This window comes from Ranitomeya imitator, chromosome 4 (genome assembly GCF_032444005.1).
Source record: "Ranitomeya imitator isolate aRanImi1 chromosome 4, aRanImi1.pri, whole genome shotgun sequence".
Lineage (NCBI taxonomy): Eukaryota > Metazoa > Chordata > Amphibia > Anura > Dendrobatidae > Ranitomeya > Ranitomeya imitator.
The window spans coordinates 364,536,672-364,561,676 of NC_091285.1; the positions used below are offsets into that span (position 1 = coordinate 364,536,672).

The 25,005-nt window shown below is 39.7% G+C and overlaps 1 protein-coding gene across 4 annotated transcripts in view; it reads right to left on the bottom strand.

The window, feature by feature from the left end:
• MAGI2 (membrane associated guanylate kinase, WW and PDZ domain containing 2) overlaps positions 1-25,005 on the bottom strand; it is a 1,646,639-nt gene that overhangs the window by 161,277 nt on the left and 1,460,357 nt on the right. For all 4 annotated transcript variants that reach the window (XM_069765141.1, XM_069765140.1, XM_069765143.1 and 1 more), the window contains 3 exons: positions 23,795-23,886; positions 10,950-11,142; positions 7,966-8,205 (listed from right to left, as the gene is read on the bottom strand). In XM_069765141.1, the coding sequence (XP_069621242.1) occupies positions 7,966-8,205; positions 10,950-11,142; positions 23,795-23,886 (525 nt within the window). The remainder of the gene's footprint in view (positions 1-7,965; positions 8,206-10,949; positions 11,143-23,794; positions 23,887-25,005) is intronic.

Genomic DNA, 25,005 nt, shown 5'->3' on the forward strand with positions numbered 1-25,005 from the left:
ATAAAATTTAATAAAAAACCTATATGAATGCTTATTAATAAATAAGCCATAAGAATTATTCCACAGTGGAAAGTCTTGTCACATTCGGACATGTTCAAAGCATCCTCCACAGTCATACAAGCTAAGTGAATGCAACACAGATAACCATCTGACTTCTGTCCACTAGTTGGATATAGCAGTGATGTTCTCTGTGCCAGAAGAGAGAGTTAGGAGATTATATCATTTGGCTCATCATCTCTGCAGCCAACCCATGACTGATATTTGATTGCAGTGGTCAATTGAAATTCCCCACTGGATGGTAACATGACAGGCAGGGCTTGACCAATAATGGTGCTTTGCTTAGGGTTTTTATTGACAATGAACAAATTATTTCAGATACATGTCACAAGACTAGATTAACATACTGAACCTGTCAATTAGTCTATGAATTTATTTGGAGTGGGAAGAAGTGTGGCATAATTCTCATTGACATACCAATAGCAACCATTAATGAATGAGTATTTAAATCTGTATCATCTGTGTCCCCTCACAATACAATTAAAAGGGGTTAGCCAAGACTGTGAAGGATGACACTAGAGAGCTCAGGCAGAATTCCACCGCTGCCACCACATATGATGACCCCGCATCTCGCCAACCCAACTGAAGTCACTATTACATCAGAGGGATCATGTGGTATGGTCGACTCACTTGCATCGTTACGTACTGCTCCCCCACGGGTACATGTACAATCAGCTTGGCACAGTTTTACACAGACACCCCCCTGCCCACACAAGCCAAGTGAGGCATGGGGTGTGAGAGGATGTTACCCACACTGTCGCTGATGTGGCACCACACTCGCTCAAAACCCTGACCGGCTGAGAGGCTTCTTTCACTAGCACTAGTGAAACAGAGCCTTATCAGCCCGATAGGTCTGCCATCAGTTCCTCATTAGATATAAACCCGATCCATTAACAGGATTATATAGGAAACCAACCCCAGTAGCATGGAAAATTAAAACTGATAACACGGACGTGGGGATTCATGGATTGAGATTAAATAGAAGCCCAAGGTTAAATTATATATTTAATCACCTTAAGGTCACACTAGACAATACACTATATACACAATGGTTATACATATACAATGCTAAGACATGCAAATACAGATGAAGTACAAAAGATTGTTGGATGGTGGCAACCACATGGGAAGTGTGGGGCACCGATGAGTTGGAAAGACACCTGGGGATCTGCAGGAGACCACCGTGCTTGTCATTGTTGATCTGCAATGGACTCCAGCTCATGGAGATGAAGATTTTAGCTACGCATAGCATGATGAAGCCCTGCTAATTGTAGCACAAGTGATCGGATGATCGCAGCTTCAAGTCTCCTAAGGAGACTAATTAAGCCAGTAAAATATGTTAAAAAAAAGTTTTTTTTAAATATTAAAAATGAAAAAGATATATAAAATGACCCCCCTTTTGCCATATTCAAAATAAAACAATACAAAAATACACATATTTGGTATTGCTGCGTTCAGAACTGCCCAATCTATCAAGATATAAAAATAATGAATGTGATCGGTAAACGGCGTAACAAAAAAAAATAAAAGCCCAAATTAAGGATTTTTGGTCACCGTAGCCTAGCAATAAAATGCAATAACAGGTGAACAAAACATTGTATCTACCCCAATTTGGTATCAATAAAAAAGTCTGCTAGCTGCACAAAAAATAGGCTCTCGCCCAGCCCTAGATCCCGAAAAATAGAGAAGCTACTGGTCCTTTTTGTTCTACAAACTTTGGAATTTTTTTTCTCTACATAAATCTCTATATAAAAAAATACCTATACATGTTTGATATCTGCAAACTTGCAATTACCTGTAGAATCATAATGACAGGTCAGTTTTAGAATTTAGTGAACATGTAAAAAAAACAAAACCAAACAACAATTGTGGAATTCCACGTTTTTTGCAATTTCACAGCACTTGGAATTTTTCCCCCCGTTTTCTAATACACCATATTGTAAAATCAATGGAGTCGTTCGAAAGTACAAGTCACCTCGCAAAAAACAAACCCCACATGGCCATATTGATGGAAAAGTAAAAAAAGTTATGGCTCTGAAAAGAAGGGGAGCAAAAAACGGAAACGCAAAAACACAAAATCCCAAGGTTGTGAAGGGGTTAAAGTGGAAAATCAAAGAATCTTAGCGAACCCTATCAGCATCGTCAATTATATTAAACTAGCTGAGATAAGAATTGATAAAACTGCCAAATTGGTGGGATTTTTTTTGTAAGTGTTTAGAGTATGAAGTGCTTGAGGTAAGACATCTAATGAAAGGGAATCGTTGTCAAAAAAAGGCGTCAGAGGAGGATGACAAAATACGTTCTGTCAATCAGGCAGTGCACAGGCAAGCAAACTGCAGCCAAATATTACACTAACATTCCAACTAATGTGTCCGAACTCACAACTCCTTCAAGATTACCACAGAAGGGCTATAACAACAGAAAACCAGTTTGAGTATAATTACTTGAGAGAAAATGAGTAACCACTAAAATGAAACCACTGAGCAGTGCTAAAACATTGCTTGGTCAGATGAATCCAAATTTCTATTGCAACATACTGATTCAAGGCTTAGAACTGGACACAAGCAGCACGAGTTGATGAACCCTTACTGTTAAGTCAAAATAATTCAGGCTAATGGGAGTGTAATTATTGTTTGGAGAATGTTTTATTCTGATACCTGTATATGGGGGTTTGGACAGTAAGACAAAGGTGCATTCTGGCTCGCCAAGTTCATTGCTTCACGGAAGTGGTTTATCCTGTGGTAGAAGAACGTGTTCAGCAAGTACTGGTCATATAGAGTGGCCTGTAAAAGTTTGGGCATCCCTGGTCAAAATTACTGTTACCGTACTTTGAACAGTTAAGCAAGTTGATGATTAATGGATATCTAAAAGGCCTAAAGTTAAATATGACACAATTCCTTTGTATTTTAGGCAAAAAAATATATATGTTTTCATCTTTTACATTTTAAAAATTACAAAACGGAAAATGGGCTGATGCAAAAGTTTGGGCACACTGCATGGTTAGTACATAGTAGCACCCCCTGTTGCAAGTATTACAGCTTGTAAATGTTTTTTTTTTATAGCCAGCCAAGAGTATTTCAGTTCTTGTGTGAGGGATTTTCATTCATTCATTCTTTCTTAAATATTTTCAGTTCTGTAAGATTCCTGGGTCATCTTGCATGCACTGCTATTTTGAGATCTAGCCACAAATTTTTAAGGATGTTCAGATCAGGGGACTGTGTTTCCATTGTAAAAGCTTCATCTTGCACCTTTTGAAGTAGCCTATTGTGGATTTTGACATGTATTTAGAATCATTATCCATTTGTAGAAGCCATCCTCTTTACAACTTTCAGCTTTTTTACAGACGGTGTTCCGTTTGCATCAATAATTTGTTGAAATTTTATTGAATCTATTCTTCTATCTACCAATGAAATGTATCACATGCCATTGGCTGCAATGTAACACCAAAGCATGATTGATCCACCCCCATGCTTAATGGTTGATGAGATGTATTTTCCTGAAATTCTGTGCCTTTTTTTGTACACACATACCTTTGATCATTGTGGCCATAGAGTTCTATTTTAACCTCAGCGGTCCACAGGATGTGTTTCAACAAAGTTAACAGGCTTGCTTAGCTGTCCTTCTGCATGTCTGATGCTGAATTTTATGGTGAGGACACAGGAGAGGTTTTCTTCTTATGACTCTTCTATGAAGGTCATATTTGTGCAGGAGTCTCTGAACAATAGAACAATGTATCACAACTCCAGAGTTTGCTAAATCTTTTTGAAGGTCTATTGCAGTCAAGTGGGGGTTCTGATTTGCCTTGCTAGCAATCCTACAAGCAGATCTGACTGAAATTTGCTTGGTATTCCAGACCTTATCTTGACCTCCATTGTTCCGGTTAACTGTCATTTCTTAATTACAATTCGAACTGAGAAAAGGGCAACTTGAAAAATCCTTCTCCTACCTAGTGGGCCTCCACCGTTTTTATTTTCAGAGTGCTAGGCAGCTGCTTAGAAGAACCCATGGCTGCTGCTTTTTGGCACAAGGTTAGAGGAGGCTGTTTTTTTTTATAAAGCTTGGAAATTTGCATCACATGGCCTTTCCTAATGATGATGGAGAACAAGCCATAACCTTGAAAGGTTAATTAAGATCTGAAACCTTGGTCAAAGTTATACGAGCACACAAATCTCTAAGGTTGCCAAAACGTTTGCTTTGGCCATTTGTAATTTTTAAAATGTAAAAAATTACAATACATACTGTATATTTTTTGTTGCCTTATAGAGATAATTTCATCCTCAACTTGGTTAACTGTTCACAATAACAGCAATTTTGACCAGGGATGCCCAAACTTTTACACGCCACAGTAGTTGTGGATTGGTTTCTGAGACATGGCAGCATATTTCTTTGCTTCCCAGCTTTTACAGTTCCCACATATCAATGTTACACAGTATTTTTGGAGCATGGTACAGCAGACCTTTCTGAGTACCTTGGAATAATACCAGCATCTCATTTGGGTCAACTCTGAGAAACTGTCCTGTCTGTATGGGTCAATATTACACAGAAATAATTCAAGATATAGTGCAATATATGCCATGATGAATTGCTATGACTCGAAAGGAGAATGGTTGGCCAAATCCATATAAGATGGGTGTCACTAATAAAATGGCTTTTCAGTTTAACTAACAGCAGCAGTAGTAGTAAAGATAGATTTGTATGTATATTAGGATAAGCCCACACCATGTTGCATCTTGTTAAAAAAAATTTCAATATTATAGAAAATGAAAAAACTCGCTGCTCTTAACTTCCATGGTATAAAATCCAGGATAAGCTTGGGTCGTGTTCTTCACTTGGGCAGTTGGTAAGAGCCAAAATATTATTTCATGTAGCGCCGGCGCCCATACATCTGTGGGGGTCCCGTCGGGGTCCCTGCTCTCGGTCCGCTCCCAGCCACTCGGTCTCAGTCCCTGGCTCCCCTCCTGCTGCAGCTTCCAGGTGCGCAGCCAGCAGGTCTCCAGGTATGACTCCGAGGGCGTGTGCTCCCGGTCTCTTAAAGAGACAGCGCGCATTTTTCAAATATGCTCCGAACCAATGATTGAACAGTGAGTACTATTTCTGGCTCCTCTGCCATAGAGGAGGTGCCAGAGCAACAAGTGCTTCCTGTTGCTAGCTTCCGGTTTCTTGTACTGTCATGCCTGCGTTCTGTCTGTGTACTGTCAGTGTTCGTCCAGTACCCTGCTAACACTTTGTCTTCTCAGACTGTCTGCCGCTCGTTACTCCACTACCCTGGACAACAACAGTGCTGCCTGTGCCTGCTCCGACACGCTTAGCTGCTTGAAAAAGACCTATATGTTTGAAACATTGCATTTGGCACAATAAAGGACTTTTTATATTTCACCTGGATTGGATGCTGTCCTTCACTTTGCTGCGGTATGTACTTTTCCATTTGGGTCCAGTAGAACTAGGACGGGCATCCCTATATCAGTTGTGCTGTCGGCTATTTTCTAATATTTGGACGCTTAGCTGCTCGTCATTCCGTCATCCAGGATGACATCTGTACTGCCAATACCAGTTCCATCTTGCTCAGCCACTTGCCGTCAATCTAGCCTACCGCTACCTGCTATCTCAGCCAGTCTACCTGTTCTGCTGGGCCAGCTGCAATGTGTCCGGTGTCTAACTAGAGGTAGCTCCTGCGTCCCTCGGACATTTCAATCTGACCCTGCTCGAGGGGTCTTACTACGGGTGTCTGGGGCTCGCATAGTCACGCCTCCTTCGGAGCCCCCTGGGCTGTGGTCCTGTGGTTCCACTAATATAGAAATAAACAAATGTACACTGCAACATCTGTGCCTCAGCTTCCATTCGTTACAATTTAATCCAGTTTTGGTAAATTGGGCCAAAAGAAAAAACTTTCACAAGAATACAAACATGTGAAAACACCGTTATACAATATATGCTACTGTTAAATTCTTAATTTCTTAAGTTAGCAATGTTGACATAGTGCAAAACTAAAGCATGAAAACAGGAACATATGGAAACAGGCAAAAACTAAAGTAGTCTGAAAACACGAAGAGCAACTTGAACACTGCCAGGTTGGGTTATCCTTTTGGTTTATTTTGCAGCTGTGAAGAAATGTGACATTCTCTATAATATGCTGTTATAAACATATATTAAATGAAAAATTTACACAGCGCAAGTGCTAAAAGTCTAAGGATATATTTCTATTTTATCTTGCGCTAATAAACGCATTGTCCTGGTTACTGTCCAATATGTTATACAATATAAAATACTTCACTTTTTTGGATCATGTTCTCTGAAAGTAATAGCCTTTTAAAAACTCCCATTGGTCTTATTCTCAGCTTTTTATTATACAGTATATTAATCCACTTCACTGTTTTTCTAGGGCGATTCTTTATTCTCATCTGCTCTATTGAGTACCTGTGCCTTGGACCAGAGGGATTTACATTTTTAGTAGACACAAAATTAGTTTATGGAGAAGATGAAAAACAGAAATACCGTGCAACATAAAGCTCTAAATCAATATATACAGAAAGTTGGAAGGAAATAAAACTCACATATAATTCATTGGTTTAGAAATATAGCAATTAAATGCAGACTGCAATAAGACTATTGTTCTGCTCCTGTACAGATAAATCATCATGAACTAAACTGGTTCTAAATTCCGACTATTCAGTTCTATGTCTGAATTGTCCGGAATATAGTAGAGATTTTAGAGTGTTTCTACTTGGTAATTTCATAAATTGAGGGTATGTGGCATTATAATAAGAAATGCAGACAACGCTTATCCACTTAACACTTGATCACAAAATCTCTAGCAGCTCGATGTTAAAGGGATTTCCCAAGATAAACCGCAACTTCAGCAAGAACTACATCATGTTAAATCCTAACAGAGCAATATACAATGTTATGCTATGTTCACATGTTCCACTTCACAAGTTTTTGCTAGATTTTTTCTGCAGGCAAAACCTGCTCTCTTGGCTGTAAAGAAGCTACTTACAAAAAACAGGTTTTGCTGCACTTTTTGCTGCGTTTTCCAGGATCCCATGGCTACATGGACATCATTGAATTCTCAATCAATGTTCAGGGTACTCTTCTGGAATTCAGTTGAGAATACTTTTCCTTTTCTTGTAGCGACAGCCAAAATTTATAAAAGATTTAAAAACTCTTAAAAAAGTCACCAGCTGTCCAATATTTTAATAAAAGTGATTGAACTAAGGAAGTAGAATATTGGATGGGCAGCAGTTTCTAGTTTGCATATGTGCGGTAGATAAGAGGGGATAACAAGTGATCGGTAGAGCAGAAATGAATGGTAAGATACTGCAGATAAAACTTGCTCACACTGTTCGCCTGTCAGTCAAGCAAGTATGTTATGCATAGTCCTTTAACACAAATTTGTTGAAACAAATCCTGCAGAAAACACAGGGGTTAATTTCTGCTGATATGTTCCACTTTCGGGTGATGCATGTCTGAGGCACAGTATTTGTAAGCCAAAATCAGGAGAAGAACAATCAGAGGAAATGTTCAATAGAAACACGTCACCACTTCGATATTTATCACCCACTCCTGGTTTTGGCTTACGAATTCTGATGTAAAATGCTCACCAAATACTGCCTTGAAGTGAATATCATCCTACAAACAAAAAATTAGGTTCGAACATGAATAAAAGAAAATTATGCAACATTCACTAGTCTAGCTATTGCCTATGATGTTTTTTGCTGTCCTCCCCAATTATAATACATACAGACTTGGATTTTTGCTAAAGTAAAAGGATTTCACCACTGATGAGTGCTGCAGTTTTTTCGTCTATGATGATTAATTCTATGATTGTTATCTAACATTTAGAGCAAGTAATGAAAGTTGCGACCAAAAACAACATATAAGGTCCCAACTAATTTTGTCTACAGAACTTACCTATTGTGGCTCCAGATTCCGGTCTGTTCAAAGAGCTAATAATTACAAAACCAAATCCCTCATTCTCTTTGCGGTGGATGATCACATCACTGGATTGTGAGCTCTGAGAGAAGCCCTCAGGAGGGGAAGTGTTACTCTGTGCAGTATGGTTACTGTTTGGATACGCAGAGTCACTTCTCGGGGAGCTGTGGTGCGTTGACACTGAACCAGGACTCCTGCCATTTTCCGGGCATGTATCACCTATCATAACACACAAAGCACACTTATTTCAAGACAATGCAACATTTTTCTATTTACTGTATACTTATAGCATGCCATGTAGAACAGTACTTACTTGAAACACGGTCACTTGTTTGTTACATAATATAAAAGAGATGGTCAGGTATATGAAATGTCCTTTCTAAACATATAATTTGAAACCTTAATCCCTTTTGTAATTACTTTTATTATTAAATTCCCACACTATTCCTTACAGTATCTTGCAAATCCCTAAGTCTAGGTTCACACTTGCCTACCGGGGCTTTGCGGACGGCTGCGTACTTCCTCCCTGAAGCTCCAACCACTTCCGCACGTCTTCTGTTTAGGACTGCCTACTTCTGCATGTGTCCTGCGTACCTATCTTTAACATTGGGTGTGCACGACATGAGGATGTATGTGGATGCGTCATTTTGATGTGCCTGCTGACCGCACGGGAACGCAACTTGTGGGGCTTTGCACACAGCCGTCCGCAAAGCCCCGGTACGCTAGTGTGAACGTAGCCTAAATGTGTTTTTTCTTTTACTTCACTTCCTGTGACGTTTTGGTTGGGAAGAATCTCGAACGGGACATCACAGAAAGCTGGAGCTGAACTCACTTCCCCACAGCATCTATGAGCCTTCCTGAAACAGGATCAGCAGGGTGTGGCACTTTAGTTACTGACAACAATTTCTTGCATCGCTGTCCCCTAAAGATGTCCTGGATCCATGGTGATACATGCTGTGGGAGATGTGAGTGCAGTGCTGGTGCTTTACTCTCTGCCCCTACAGCTTCTAATTGTGAAAAAAAAACGTTGTCAGTGGGCGGATATAAAAGCAGTGAGTGACAGCAGCACCTTCCCACAGCTTTTAGCACTGCCCTGAAACAAATAGTTATTAGAGGGCAGCACTTGTGTCACCTACTGATTCTATCACAGTCCCCTGATGCCGATTCGCTAGAGGGCTGGGCTAGAAGCTCTTGGCCAGCCCTGGTGTCACTCAAGGCTTCTATTTCAGCCCCTTGATGACATCTTGTTTCACTGTTAGAAGCTGTGAAAAAGAGAAAGTAAATAATTATGTTTCCCTTAACCTTTAAAGGACCCGGGGTATTTCGGCTTTGCGTTTCCATTTTTTTCTCCCCTTCGTCCCACAGCCATAATGTTTTACTTTTTGGTCAATATGAGAGCTCGTTTTTTGTGGGATGAGTTGTACTTTAGAATAGCATCATTGTGTTTATCATATCGTGCACTGGAAAACGGGAAAAAAATTCCAAGTGCGGTGAAATTGCAAAAAAGTTCAATTCCACAATTGTTTTTTGCATTTTTTTTACCATGTTCACTAACTGCTAAAACTGACCTGCCAATATGATTCTGGGTCGTTACAAGTTCACAGACACCAAACAGGTCTATGTTCTTTTTATTTCAGTGTTGAAAAAAAAATCCAAAGTTTGTAAAAAAAAAAAAAAGTCATCATTTTCCGAGACCCGTAGCGTTTCCATTTTTCCTTATCTGGGGCTGGATGAGAGCTTATTTTTGCATGATAAACTGATGCTTTTAATGATACCATTTTGGTACGTATGCAATCTTTTGATCACCTGGTATTGGATTTTAATGCAATGTTGCAGCGACCAAAAAATCATAATTCTGATGTTTTGATTTTTTTTTCTCACAATGCCATTCATGTGTATATTTTGTTATTGTTTTATTATGAATGGGGTGAAAGTTGGTGATTTGAACTTTTCTTTTTCTTTTTTTTTAAATATTTTTAAAAACATTTTTAAAAACTTTTTACTTGCTTCAATAGTCCCCCATGGGAGACTAGAAGCTGCGATCATCCAATCGCTTGTGCTACAAAGAGTTCCTTGATGTAGCAGAAATGCTCACTTGCTATGAGCGCCCACCACTGAGCAGCGCTCATAGTTATCTGGCTATGACAACTACAGGGGTCTCCTGCTGACCCTGAGTTGTCATGCCAACCTATCGGCGACCCACGGTCATGTGATACGGGCGGCGATGGGAGGAGGTAATGACGTGCTTCCTGTGCGTGCATGTTAAATGCCACTGTCAGAGCTTGACAGCAGCATTTATCATGTTAACAGCCGCATGTGAACCGCGATTCCACCAGCGGCCATTAGGGGCACATGACAGCTAATCAGATCAGCTGTCATGTGCCGATAAAAAGGTGCGGGCTCATCACAAGAGCCCGCACCAAACAGGGGGAGGCGCCCAATGTTGGATATATCCATCATTGTACATTAAGGGGTTAAAAGGAATATATATAGTGATGAGCGAACATACTCAAATAACGTGTTATCCGAGCACCCTCGTGTGCCAATAGAGTATCTTCGGTGTGCTTGAATTTTATGTTCCAGTTGCCGTGGCTCCATGTCTCGCTGCTTCTCTGACAGCCGAAACACATGCAGGAATTACCTGTGTGTTAAGACTCCCTGCATGCGTTGCGGCTGTCGAACAGCTGTGAGATATGCAGCTATGGCAACTCGAACATAGTATTCAAGCCCGCAAAAGATACTCTATTAGCACACGAGTGTGCTCGGATAACACCTTATCCTAGCACGCTCCACTCATAACTAATTATATGACATTAGAAAACAGTCTGCTTTTTTTTTTTTTACAGAACTAGGTCAATTCTTGTCCATGATGGTGTCCAGTATTGAAGTCTAGTCATGTTGATTTTCATAGGATTTTATTCACAGAAACAGCTCATTACAGTACTATGTTAAAATGTACATACCTATGGATAGCACCTTTCGTCTCACAGTAAGATTAACTTGTCCATTACGAGCAGCATTATGCATGAGATCAATCACATATCGGTGGGTTTTGCCAGCAACAGGAATCCCATCTACATATAGTAATTCATCACCAGGGCGTAGACGGCCATCTCTGTCTGCTGAGCCCATAGCTATTACGGCACCAATTAAAATCTAGAAAAAAGAAACGCATAAGACCACGAGATGAACTTATTGCACAGTCCAAACAAAGAATACTGTAATATAACTGTAATTAACGTTGGTGTTCTTTTAAGTTCAAAGACAAATAAAAGCATGGACTTACCGAGAACCCAACCGATAAAGACAACTATTTTGAACATATTAAGCTCCTATATCATCAAAAATAGATTTTCAAGTGGTTATATGGTTTAAATTCCAAGGGAATAGTGTAATAATTAATTTCAACTTGCTGCCAGAGATACCTACAGATTGCAGCTAATTGCTGAAGCTGTCATCTCATAACACTCCCTGTGTTCAGTTTGTTCTCAGAGGACCCTTTTAGGCTGACATTGTTTTTTTTTTGGCTTGACAAGAAAAAAAAAGTAGTTTTCTGTATTTTTTTTCTAAATGTTTTTCTTTCATGCATTTTCTTTCTATAGAGTAGACTATATAAAAACAACTATAACTATTAACCCCTTTACCCCCAAGGGTGGTTTGCATGTTAATGACCAGGCCAATTTTTACAATTCTGACCACTGTCCTTTTATGAGATTATAACTCTGGAACGCTTCAACGGATCCCAGTGATTCTGACAATGTTTTCTCGAGACATATTGTACTTCATGATAGTAGTAAAATTTCTTTGATATAACTTGCGTTTATTTGTGAAAAAAACAGAAATTTGGCGAAAATTTTAAAAATTTTGCAATTTTCCAACTTTGAATTTTTATGCCCTTAAATCACAGAGATGTCATGTAAAATAATTAATAAGTCACATTTTCCACATGTCTACTTTACATCAGCACAATTTTGGAACCAAAAATTTTTTTTTTAGGGAGTTATAAGGGTTAAAATTTGACCAGCAATTTCTCATTTTTACAACACCAATATTTTTTAGGGACCACATCACATTTGAAGTAATTTTGAGGGGTCTATACGATAGAAAATAACCAAGTGTGACACCATTCTAAAAACTGCACCCCTCAAGGTGCTCAAAACTACATTCAAGAAGTTTATTAACCCTTCAGGTGTTTTACAGGAATTTTTGAAATGTTTAAAAAGAAATTAACATTTAACTTTTTTTCTCAAAAAATTTATTCATCTCCAATTTGTTTTATTTTCCCAAGGGTAAGAGAAGAAATTGGACCTCAAAAGTTGTTGTGCCATTTGTTCGGAGTACGCCGATACCCCACATGTGGGGGTAAACCACTGTTTGGGCACATGGCAGAGCTCGGAAGGGAAGGAGCGCCGTTTGACTTTTCAATGCAAAATTGACTGGAATTGAGATGGGACGCCATGTTGCGTTTGGAGAGCCCCTGATGTGCCTAAACATTGAAACCCCCCACAAGTGACACCATTTTGGAAAGTAGACCCCCTAAGGAACTTATCTAGATGTGTGGTGAGCACTTTAACCCACCAAGTGCTTCACAGAAGTTTATAATGCAGAGCCGTAAAAATAAAAAATCATATTTTTCACAAATATGATATTTTGGCCCCCAATTTTTTATTTTCCGAAGGGTAAGAGAAGAAATTGGACACCAAAAGTTGTTGTGCCATTTGTACTGAGTATGCCGATACCCCACATGTGGGGGTAAACCACTGTTTGGGCGCACGGCACAGCTCGGAAGGGAAGGAGCGCCGTTTGACTTTTCAATGCAAAATTGACTGGAATTGAGATGGGATGCCATGTTGCGTTTGGAGAGCCCCTGATGTGCCTATACATTGAAACCCCCCACAAGTGACACCATTTTGGAAAGTAGACCCCCTAAGAAACTTATCTAGATATGTGGTGAGCACTTTAACCCACCAAGTGCTTCACAGAAGTTTATAATGCAGAGCCATAAAATAAAAAATCATATTTTTTCACAAATATAATCTATTCGCCCTTGATTTTTTATTTTCCCAATCGTAAGAGAAGAAATTGGACCCCAAAAGTTGTTGTGCCATTTGTTCTGAGTACGCCGAAACCCCACATGTGGGGGTAAACCACTGTTTGGGCGCATGGCAGAGCTCGGAAGGGAAGGAGCGCTGTTTGACTTTTCAATGCAAAATTGACTAGAATTGAGATGGGACACCATGTCCCGTTTGGAGAGCCCGTGATGGGGCTAAACATTGAAACCCCCCACAAGTGACACCATTTTGGAAAGTAGACCCCCTAAGGAACTTATCTAGCTGTGTTTTGACAGCTTTGAACCCCCAGGTGTTTCACTACAGTTTATAATGCAGAGCCGTGAAAATAAAAATTATTTTTTTCTCCCAAAAATAATTTTTTAGCCCCCAGTTTTGTATTTTCCCAAGAGTAAAAGGAGAAATTCGACCCAAAAAGTTGTTATCCAATTTGTCCTGAGTACGCTAATGCCCCATATGTGGGGGAGAACCACCGTTTGGGCGCATGGAAAAGCTCGGAAGGGAAGGAGCGCCATTTGGAATGCAGACTTAGATGGATTGGTCTGCAGGCGTCGCGTTGCATTTGCAGAGCCCCTGATGCACCTTAACAGTAGAAACCCCCATGAATGACACCATTTTGGAAACTAGACCCCCCAAGGAACTTATCTAGATGTGTTTTGACAGCTTTGAACCCCCAAGTGTTTCACTACAGTTTATAACGCAGAGTTGTGAAAATAAAAATGTTTTTTTAGCCCCCCAAATTTTTATTTTCCCAAGGGTAACAAGAGAAATTGGACCCCAATAGTTGTTGTCCAATTTGTCCTGAGTATGCTGATACCCCATATGTTGGGGTAAACCCCTGTTTGGGCGCACGGGAGAGCTCAGAAGGGAAGGACCACTGTTTTACTTTTTCAACGCAGAATTGGCTGGAATTGAGATCGGACGCCATGTCGCGTTTGGAGAGCCCTGATGTGCCTAAACAGTGGAAACCCCCAATTCTAACTGAAACCCTATGACAAACACACCCAAAACCCTAATCCCAACCATAGCCCTAACCACACCCCTAGCCCTGACACACCCCATACCCTAATCCCAACCGTAAATGTAATTGAAACCCTAACCCTAACATTAGCCCCAACCCTAACTTTAGCCCCAACCCTAACCCTAACTTTAGCCCCAACCCTAACTTTAGCCCCAACCCTAACCCTAACTTTAGCCCCGACCCTAACTTTAGCCCCAACCCTAAATTTAGTCCCAACCCTAACTCTAACTTTAGCTGCAACCCTAACTCTAACTTTTACCCAAACCCTAACTTTAGCCCCAGCCGTAACCCTAGCTTTAGCCCCAACCCTAACTGTAGCCCTAACCCTAGCCCCAACCCTAGCCCCAACCCTAACCTCAACCCTAGCCCCAACCCTAGCCCCAACCCTAACCCTAGCCCTAACCCTAATAGGAAAATGGAAATAAATACATTTTTTTAAATTTTTTTATGTTTCCCTAACTAAGGGGGTGATAAGGGGGGTTTGATTTACTTTTCTAGCGGGCTTTCTAGCGGATTTTTATGATTGGCAGCTGTCACACACTAAAAGACGCTTTTTATTGCAAAAAATATTTTTGTGTTACCACATTTTGAGAGCTACAATTTTTTCATATTTTGGTCCACAGAGTCATGTGAGGTCTTGTTTCTTGCGGGATGAGTTGACGTTTTTATTGGTAACGTTTTCGGGCACGTGATGCTTTTTGATCGCTTTTTATTCCGATTTTTGTGAGGCAGAATGACCAAAAACCAGCTATTCATTAATTTCTTTTGAGGGGGGCGTTTATACTGTTCCGCGTTTGGTAAAATGGATAAAGCAGTTTTATTCTTCGGGTCAGTACGATTACAGCGATACCTCATTTATATCATTTTTTTATGTTTTGGTGCTTTTTATATGATAAAAACTAATTTATAGAAAAAAAAATTAGGTATTTTTACATCGCTTTATTCTTAGGACTGTTACCTTTTTATTTTTTCGCTGTTGATGCTGTATGGCAGCTCATTTTTTGCGGGACAAGATGACGTTTTCAGCGGTACCATGTTTATTTATATCCGTCTTTTTAATCGCGTGTTAGTCCACTTTTTGTTCAGCGGTATGATAATAAAGCGTTGTTTTTTGCCTCGTTTTTTTTTTTTTTTTTTTTACGGTGTTCAGTGAAGGGGTTAACTAGTGGGACAGTTTTATAGGCTGGGTCGTTACGGACTTTTATGTGTACTTTTATTGTTTGTTTTTTTATTTAGATGAAGAAATGTATTTATGGGAACAATATATATATTTTTTTCTTTATTTAGGAATTTTTAAAAAAAATTTTTTTACACATCTAAACATTTTTTTTTTTATTTACTTTTTTACTTTGTCCCAGGGGGGACATCACTGTATAGTGACAGATCGCTGATCTTACACTTTGCAGAGCACTGTGTCAGATCAGCGATCTGGCGTGCCCTGATGCAGGCTTACAGGAGCCTGCTCTGGACCCAGAAGTACTCCCTGCAGGACCCGGAAGTAGCCCCGCGGCCATTTTGGATCCAGGGCCTGCAGGGAGGAGACGTTCGGTACAAGGTAAGCACATCGCCTTGTACCGATCGTCTCAGGGAAGCACACAGGGAGCCCCCTCGCTGCGCAATTCTTCCCTATACCGCTGGCACACTGTGATCATGTTTGATTGCGGTGTGCTGGGGGTTAATGTGCCGAGAGCGGTGCGTGACTGCTCCTGGCACATAGTGCCGGATGTCAGCTGCAATAGTCAGCTGACACCCGGCCGCGATCGGCCGCGCTCCCCCCGTGAGCGCGGCCGATCGCTCTGGATGTACTATTCCGTCCTATTACAGTTTCTGGCTGGCTCAGTGCTGTCAATCATTGCATATGTGAAAGTGACAGTGGTGTTGCAGATTTTGTGGCCCCAAGCTCTTTATTTGCATATGAACATAAAGAATATTTTTCTCCTATCTAGCCATTTTTTAAAGTAAAGAGATGACTTCTCTAAGTGCATGGTCTTCTCCAAGAACCTGTGCTTACTTTTATATGCATTTCTGAAGGCAGACTTCTTTACCCCAAACTGACCAAATTTTTCATCTCCTGCTCAACATCCTTACGAGCAGCTGTTTTATGGAATTTGCACACTCTCATCTAGAAAGACCTACCTAATTACAAACAATTATGCGTTTCTATTATAAATGTAATAATATATATTTAACTACCAACATTCTCTGCGTGAATTCTGCTCTTTGTTAGAAGGACAACTGTGGAAGAGGAACACTGTGTTCACTCGGAGCCATGCTCATTTAAATCACCAAGGGAAGCAAGTAGTTTGCCCTGTTCTGAGTGGAGGTGACAACATAGAAACAGCATGTAGAGCATTTTATGATTTAGGCATTGGTGCGATCACACTGGGGATTCCAGCGCCAAGCTTGTACAAGAATCATACATTTTTTTTTACATCAAATATGCAGTAAAATATTACAGGCGTTCTCGTTTTCTTATAGTTCTCAGGCCAGCGTGGGATAAAACAATCTATTACATAAGTTCCAAGCTGAGATCTTTTAAAATGTTCCTGGCTCGAAATCTTCAACAATGGAACTTCAAACATTAAACACCCAGTAAAGCATTAGAGGTATACTTTTAGAACTTCTTTTTAAATCTGAAAGCTCGAAAGATAAATTTAAACACTTCACATGCTGTGAAACGTTTGTTATATAAGGAAAATAGACCCCGAGTTAGTTTTTTTTTCATTTTACCTTTTACCTTTCTTTTTAGCTAAATTTCTAAGCAAACTCAAATGAACTACATATTTGTATTTGCGAAGCAGTATATAAGAATAAAGAATATTAGTAATGTAATGCATATGATAGAAATAGGATATAGCCAGTCATAATACTCACCGATATTGTACTGCACATGACAATATAAAGAAATACAAAATCAAAATATGCACCTATCCTATCAGATATCCCTACACTTCACTACTCTCCCTACCTACCAGTGGAGGTTGGCACCCTAATAGATCGATTTGGCGCCCCCACTCAACGGCGGCTGACCCCAACTTGCCCTATTAAGTGTCTAGCAAGCTACAGGTGGGAAAACAATAAGCTGTATTATAAGCCGGTTATTTTTTCTATTACGCTGGTACTTGTGACCCCTTGTAGTGCTGGCTGTATCTGTGCATTCTAGTTGTGTGTGCTTAGCCAGTATACTATGGGCTTAGCTCTTATGTGATAGTGTTTTGCTTGGATGCAGCACACATAAGAAGTTTTGTTACACTATGCTATACAGCTTTTGGGGGTATTTATTTACTTTTGTTCTTTTTTTGTGCACCTTAGCGTATTCTTCAGACCTTCCTTCATCTCTTTCTACAGCTTATTGTTTTCCCACCTGTAGCTTGCTAGACACTTAATAGGGCAAGTTGGGGTCAGCCGCCGTTGAGTGGGGGCGCCAAATCGATCTATTAGGGTGCCAACCTCCACTGGTAGGTAGGGAGAGTAGTGAAGTGTAGGGATATCTGATAGGATAGGTGCATATTTTGATTTTGTACTTCTTTGTCTCACTGGGAAATGGTATTTTTAATATATATTAATAAATTTACGTTTTAAGGGATTACATGTTACACAACTTATTATTCTCCCTAGGTTACATATTTTTTCTTTTGTACATGACAATATACAATCAAGATCATAAAAAATTTTTGGTTCTAGCCTAGAAATGCTAGGCACAGACTATGTACTGTAATGTAAACTAAAGTAATAAAAAAACTGTCTAAAAAAGTCTAGAATTGTAAAATTCTAACGGGAGACATCATAATACAGAACATAATGTAGAACATTGTGGTTTTCATGGTATTTTTTGGAGAAATTCATGAGAATCTAATGGATCTGTGTTAAAAGCATGATATTGTTTAAGGACCTCATGAGGGAATTTATAAACTAGAGGCATATTCAGATTAAATGTGATGACAAAAGCTATGTAATAGAGTTGGTTGAATTTATTTCAGTGGAAATAAATTCTATTCCAATTCTAGGATACTTTTTTTTATCATTTTCTCTCCGCAAATTCAACAAGCTTGGGTCTGGCTGCCCATCATCCTCACAGCTTGAAGTCCTGGCCTAGAGTGCATGTCATAAGGTCTTACACCCTAGGTGGGGATTTCTGGCAGTCACTTGGGACAAAACATCTCTGCGCAAGCATGTTGTAAGGTCGCACCAAAGTCGTAACATGTGTAGAGACATCACAAACCTAGTTGAGGTTGGAAGTCCCAGCCTAGTGTAAAGATGTCCAAGGTTTCAGTGTGCAACAGCAGAAAAAGAGGCCCTGATGACCATATGGAGGACAGTGAGCAGTGGAGGCAATCTGTGACATGAGTATTAGGTTGTTTCTTTTCCAACAGCATCTGTTTATTATGCCCCGGTCTATCTCCGAATTCCAGATAAGAGCAATAGATATTAAGGAACATTCAATTTGAAGAAAATAAATTGACTGCATAATTAATTTCCTGATAAAGATTGAACGATTTGGCAAATTGAAATTTAGTCACATCTGCTCATCTTTTTTTTATATACACAACATATGTATGAAATGTATCACATATTTCTTTTTTCTACTTAAGGAGATCTGCTTTACACCAAATCAACATAATAAAACTGTGAGAGTAATGTATTGATCTTTATGGGACAGTGTTGTGGACATGCTCTTTAATGTGCAGAGGTCACTGAGCAGGGCAGGGGTGTGACTATCACCATCTGTAAATTGTAAATCCTGTGTTATCAGTCTCTAAGTGTATAATACAGCTGCTAATTGTAATCAATCTGATGATAATGATATTACATGGGTTAGATCCAGATCAATATCTCACAAAAACAAGGAATGACATAAGCATCAACATTAGGGGTGAGGTGGGCAGGGGAACAGTTAGAGTAGTGTCACTGAGGGTGCTTATAACATGATCTGAGTAAGTACTGTCCACACCACAAATGAAACATTGATCGATTGTTCTAACTTTGCTCTGATATTATCCCATCATTAGTCAGCATTCCCAAATGTTCACTATTTTTATGGTCTTCCATCGAATGCATGTAAAATCATTGCTGGAACCCAATGAAGAGTGTGTTCATCTCAACAATTTGCTCTTGAAAATATACTGTTAGCACAAATATATAAAAAATCAAATACAGTATTCATATCTTTGCTATAAGTGCAGTATAACAGCTAAAATCACCCTGACTTTTTAGAACAAGGCATTCGGTTCTAATGTAGGGAAATCTGAAGAAGCAAAATGCATTCAAACGTAAGAGCTCTGTGTAGATCACATATCCAGTGGACTTTCATTTCAGAGATAAAACTCTAGAATAGGTCTTTTAATCCTCACTCCTCAAATTTATACTCTTTAAAGCTTATCCCTTCAAAGGAAAGGCTGCCAAGCTGAATGTATCAGTGCATATATTAAAGGGAGTATAAGGAATAATGATGATGCCTCAACTTGCAAGGAGTCTTTAAGGTAATTCAGAAAACATTTATGCCCACTGCACTGCACACATTTACACTCTCTACTGACTGTCGTGGAGTTGAATTTGCGGGGCTATGAAAGTATAGAGAAGTACTAAATAAATATAGTCTCATTATATTTAACTGCACTGCTGATTGCTTAATGCTTTTGTTACTATTTAAGATTTTTATGCTAAAGTTTCCTGCTACATTTTGCTAGGTCTTTACCGGCCATATGTAAAACCTGCAGTGAAGAATAAAGTCTATCTCCACTTGCTACACAAAGTTCCCCTGTAGTTTACAGATGGCATATAACTCAGATTTCCTTGTTCTTACAGTTTTCCTTCTTGTGATTACTGCTTTATGTTCTTCAGCAGCATGATCCAGGCAATTTTCTTCTGCTTCCTGTTGACTGAGTAGGAGCCACCTAAATAAGTGCGTCTAAGATGAGATGCTAATGTATTATTGCGGAGAGCATTTCCTGCTACTATTTTATACTCAAACTAGCTGAAGAGCCCGGCGTTGCCTGGGCATAGTAAATATCTGTGGTTAGTTATAGCACCTCACTTGTCTTATTTTCCCATCACGCCTCTCATTTTCCCAATCACATCTTTCATTTTCCCCCTCCCACCTCTCATTTTCTCCCTCACTCTTCTCATTCCCCCCTAACACTTGTCATTTCAACCTGACATCTGTCATTTTCTGATCACTCCACTATTTTTCCTCACTCCTCTCATTTTGCACTCACACCTTTTCATTTTTACCTCACACCTCTCATTTTCACCTCATCACCTCAGTATATACATGTTTGTCATCTCCCTTATATATAGTATACATCTGTATGTCATCTCCTGTATATAGCATATACCTGTATGTCATCTCCCCTGTATATAGTATATACCTGCTGTGTCTCATCTCCCCTATATATAGTATATACCTGAATGTCATCTCCTCCTGTATATAGTATATACCTGTGTGTCATCTCCCCTGTATATAGTATATATCTGTGTCATCTCCTCCTGTATATAGTATATACCTGCATGTCATCTTCTATATATAGCATATACCTGTATGTCATCTCCTCCTGTATATAGTATATACCTGTAGGTCATCTGCTCCTGTATATAGTATATACCTGTGTGTCATCTCCTCCTGTATATAGTATATACCTGTATGTCATCTCCTCCTGTATATATATGTACCTGTATGTCATCTCCTCCTCTATATAGTATATACCTGTGTGTCATCTCTCCTGTATATAGTATATATCTGTGTGTCATCTCCCCTGTATATAGTATATACCTGTGTGTCATCTCCTCCTGTATTAGACCTCGTTCACACGTTATTTGCTCAGTATTTTTACCTCAGTATTTGTAAGCTAAATTGGCAGCCTGATAAATCCCCAGCCAACAGGAAGCCCTGCCCCTGGCAGTATATATTAGCTCACACATACACATAATAGACAGGTCATGTGACTGACAGCTGCCGTATTTCCTATATGGTACATTTGTTGTAGTTTGTCTGCTTATTAATCAGATTTTTATTTTTGAAGGATAATACCAGACTTGTGTGTGTTTTAGGGCGAGTTTAGTTTGTCAAGTTGTGTGTGTTGCGTTGCGTGTGGTGACATGCATGTAGCGACTTTTGTGAGATGAGTTTTGTGTGGCAACATGCGTGTAGCAACTTTTTGTGTGTCGAGTTGCATGTGACAGGTTACTGTAGCAAGTTGTGTGCAGCAAGTTTTGCGCATGGCGAGTTTTGCGCGTGGCGAGTTTTATGTGTGGTGCCTTTTGAGTATGTGAAAGTTTTGTGTGAGGCAACTTTTGCATGTGTTGCAACTTTTGTGCATGTGGCAATTTTTCCGCGTGTGCAAGTTTTGCGTGTGGCGAGTTTTCCATGAGGTGAGTTTTGCACTTGTGGCGAGTTTTGCAAGAGCCTAGTTTTTGCATGTGGCGAGTTCTGCGCGTGGCGAGTTTTGAGTGGCGACTTTTGTGTTTCGACTTTTATGTGGCGAGGTTGGTGTATTTGTGGTGAAATGTGTGCTGAGGGTAATATGTGTTCAAGCATGTGGTAGTATGTGGCGCATTTTGTGTGTGTGTTTATATCCCCGTGTGTGGTGAGTATCCCATGTCGGGGCCCCACCTTAGCAACTGTACGGTATATACTCTTTGGCGCCATCGCTCTCATTCTTTAAGTCCCCCTTGTTCACATCTGGCCGCTGTCAATTTGCCTCCTACACTTTTCCTTTCAATTTTTCGCATTGTGTAGATAGGAGCAAAATTGTTTGGTGAATTGGAACGCGCGGGGTTAAAATTTCGCCTCACAACATAGCCTATGACGCTCTCGGGGTCCAGACGTGTGACTGTGCAAAATTTTGTAGCTGTAGCTGCGACGCCTCCAACACTTTTCCTTTCACTTTTTTCCCCATTATGTAGATAGGGGCAAAATTGTTTGGTGAATTGGAACGCGCGGGGTTAAAATTTCGCCTCACAACATAGCCTATGACGCTCTCGGGGTCCAGACGTGTGACTGTGCAAAATTTTGTAGCTGTAGCTGCGACGCCTCCAACACTTTTCCTTTCACTTTTTTCCCCATTATGTAGATAGGGGCAAAATTGTTTGGTGAATTGGAACGCGCGGGGTTAAAATTTCACCTCACAACATAGCCTATGACGCTCTCGGGGTCCAGACGTGTGACTGTGCAAAATTTTGTGGCTGTAGCTGCGACGGTGCAGATGCCAATCCCGGACATACATACACACATACACACACACATACACACATTCAGCTTTATATATTAGATAGTGTGTAACTAGGCAGTCACTAGATTTCCAGTTAACCAGTTTATCACTGCCTGTGGGATAAATGGAAAAAAACAAACCAACATAAAACAAACAAAACATAAAAGCCAGGAACAAGATACAAAACTAGTGTTAAAAGGGAACCTGTCACGTGAAAAAATGCTATTAACCTGCCTCATGCTGACACTTAGACCCCACTGCTGGGAGAAAATAAATTTATTGTTCACAGGACCATTCAAGTTGCAGTCACAGGGCAGTGCCGGCACAGGTTCAGTCACCACTCTGTGTGTAGAGAGTGGAGGCTTTAACCGCGCCCCTGGCACTGACTAACAGCTGGTAGTAATGCTGAGCTGCTGTCAGTCGGTGCTGAGCATGCAGTTACAGCTGCTTTCCTCTATACAGAGGTGTGAACGCACACCGGCACCACCCCCGTGACTGAAACCCAAACACTACTAGGAGGAATAAAGTTAATTTCCTCCCAGCAGCGAAGGTCTAAGTGCCGGGGTCAAGCATGTTCAGAATGCTGTTAACCTGCAGATTAGCCCCATATACAGTAAATGGAAAAAAACAAACCAACATAAAACAAACAAAACATAAAAGCCAGGAACAAGATACAAAACTAGTGTTAAAAGGGAACCTGTCACATGAAAAAATGCTATTAACCTGCCTCATGCTGACACTTAGACCCCACTGCTGGGAGAAAATAAATTTATTGTTCACAGGACTTGCATATGATCTCCCTCACTGCCTCACAGTTCCTATAGACGCTTGTGTAAGCCCCATCCATATCTCTAGGAGATTTATTTCTGACATCAAGTTGTATGTTTTTTGTTTTCTCTATATACTTTCCATGTGTATTGTATCCCCTGCATGCAGGTAGCATATATTCTCCATATTCCTTATATACTATCTACTATGTGTACCTATATTCCCTCTTTTCTTGCCATCTGTTTTTTCATCTCATATCACCCATTGTATTTCTGACATCCATATACTGTATGTTTTAATATTATGTTCCTTTACATTGATTAATTAAACCATGCTTTTATTATTATCTGTATCTTGCACCTTGTTTGCTTTTTTTTTCTTGAAATATCTGTTATTTTAAGACTTGAATCTATGGGCTAATTTAATTGGTGTTTTAGAAAAAATGGGCAAAAAAATCAATAAAAAATAAGCAGCAATTATAAAACTCTCATACTTTTTGCTGCTGTGGATTTAAGATTTTAGGCTCGTCAATTGAATCGAAAGCACTAAAGGTGCCAATTGATAGATTTGTGAAATGAAAAAATGCAAGGCCTTTCATCCCCAGAGAATAATATAACTCTGTTAAAGCAGCTGTAGAAAAGTCCTGCAGCCACGTACGGCACCAGCCTTAGATATCGACAAGTACAATGATGAACCATTGTAGAACGGAATCTGTATACGGTAATCAAGTGCAAAAAACTTACAGGCTGGCCAGGTTCATCTCCTCCAAGTATCCTAAAGCCAAAGCCTGACTCTTGCCGTCGAAGATGGACATCCAATTCCTTATAATCCGGCCCTGTTGGTATACACATAAATACAGTATTGTTTAATCAGAACACGGGTGTGGATGGAACAAGCAATATTCAGAGAATTATTTTGTATTAATGATGAGTGACTCATGGATATTATTAATTCGACATGGATCACGACATAACAAATGAAAGACAAACACTAAAGGACCATGCTAAACTGACACAGAACTAATGTTATTTACCACATTAATTTAATTACACGGTACAAAGGGAAGGTTAGTCTCACGTTAACTGGAATGTTCACTGTCAGACATACATAAAGCAGTAGCCGAAACAATAAATATCAGGCCTCATTAACACCGATGGTGTCAGAGGGGGAAGTTCAATGCTGATGCATGTGACATAAGGCCGCACTATAAATAACTATATATAATGGTGTAGAGTTTTGCTGGCGGACTGTGAAATAAGCTGCTCTCTGTGTTTTGTGATTTACTACATGGTAGAAGAGATCATCTCCAGGATGGAAAGAGTCTAGATAGCATTTGCTCATGGCAACTATGTACATCTATGGAATCAATCATATGGTCTCGGGATGATGATAGTAGCTTAAGCGTGCCATGCTGCAGATGATCACTTTATTTAAATTTGACATATTGTATGCACTTTCATAAGTAGCATAATTACATTCTTGGCATTGTTGAGTGATGACGGGTTATCTATTGCTTGATGTGCTGTCACAATATCTCAAGCATGTATTCAATGTCACTGAAATATCTATGTTCATTTATTACAATATTGCATGCTATTTTTCCTCACTCAGTGACTGCGGTGCTATGTGTTACAAGTAGAAAACGGTGCTAAAAACATTACTTGTTTAGCAGGTCTAAATATTTCAGATCTGCTAGGTCATGACAGCAGAATAAAGATTTCTACCGAAATGTAAAAATGTTTAGCAAATAAACGAAAAATAACTAGAGCTCATATTAAGCCAATAAGTATCTCTGAATGTTGTCAGAAGTGATGCTATGCTGCTGACCTCAGATTTTCAGTGTAATGATAAATCAATGCTTTACACATACCAGAAATCCTTTCAAAGGTAACTTGTCATCTGACTCATGCGGCACAAACCGCGGGCAGCACGAACCTGACTCTGGCTACATGAT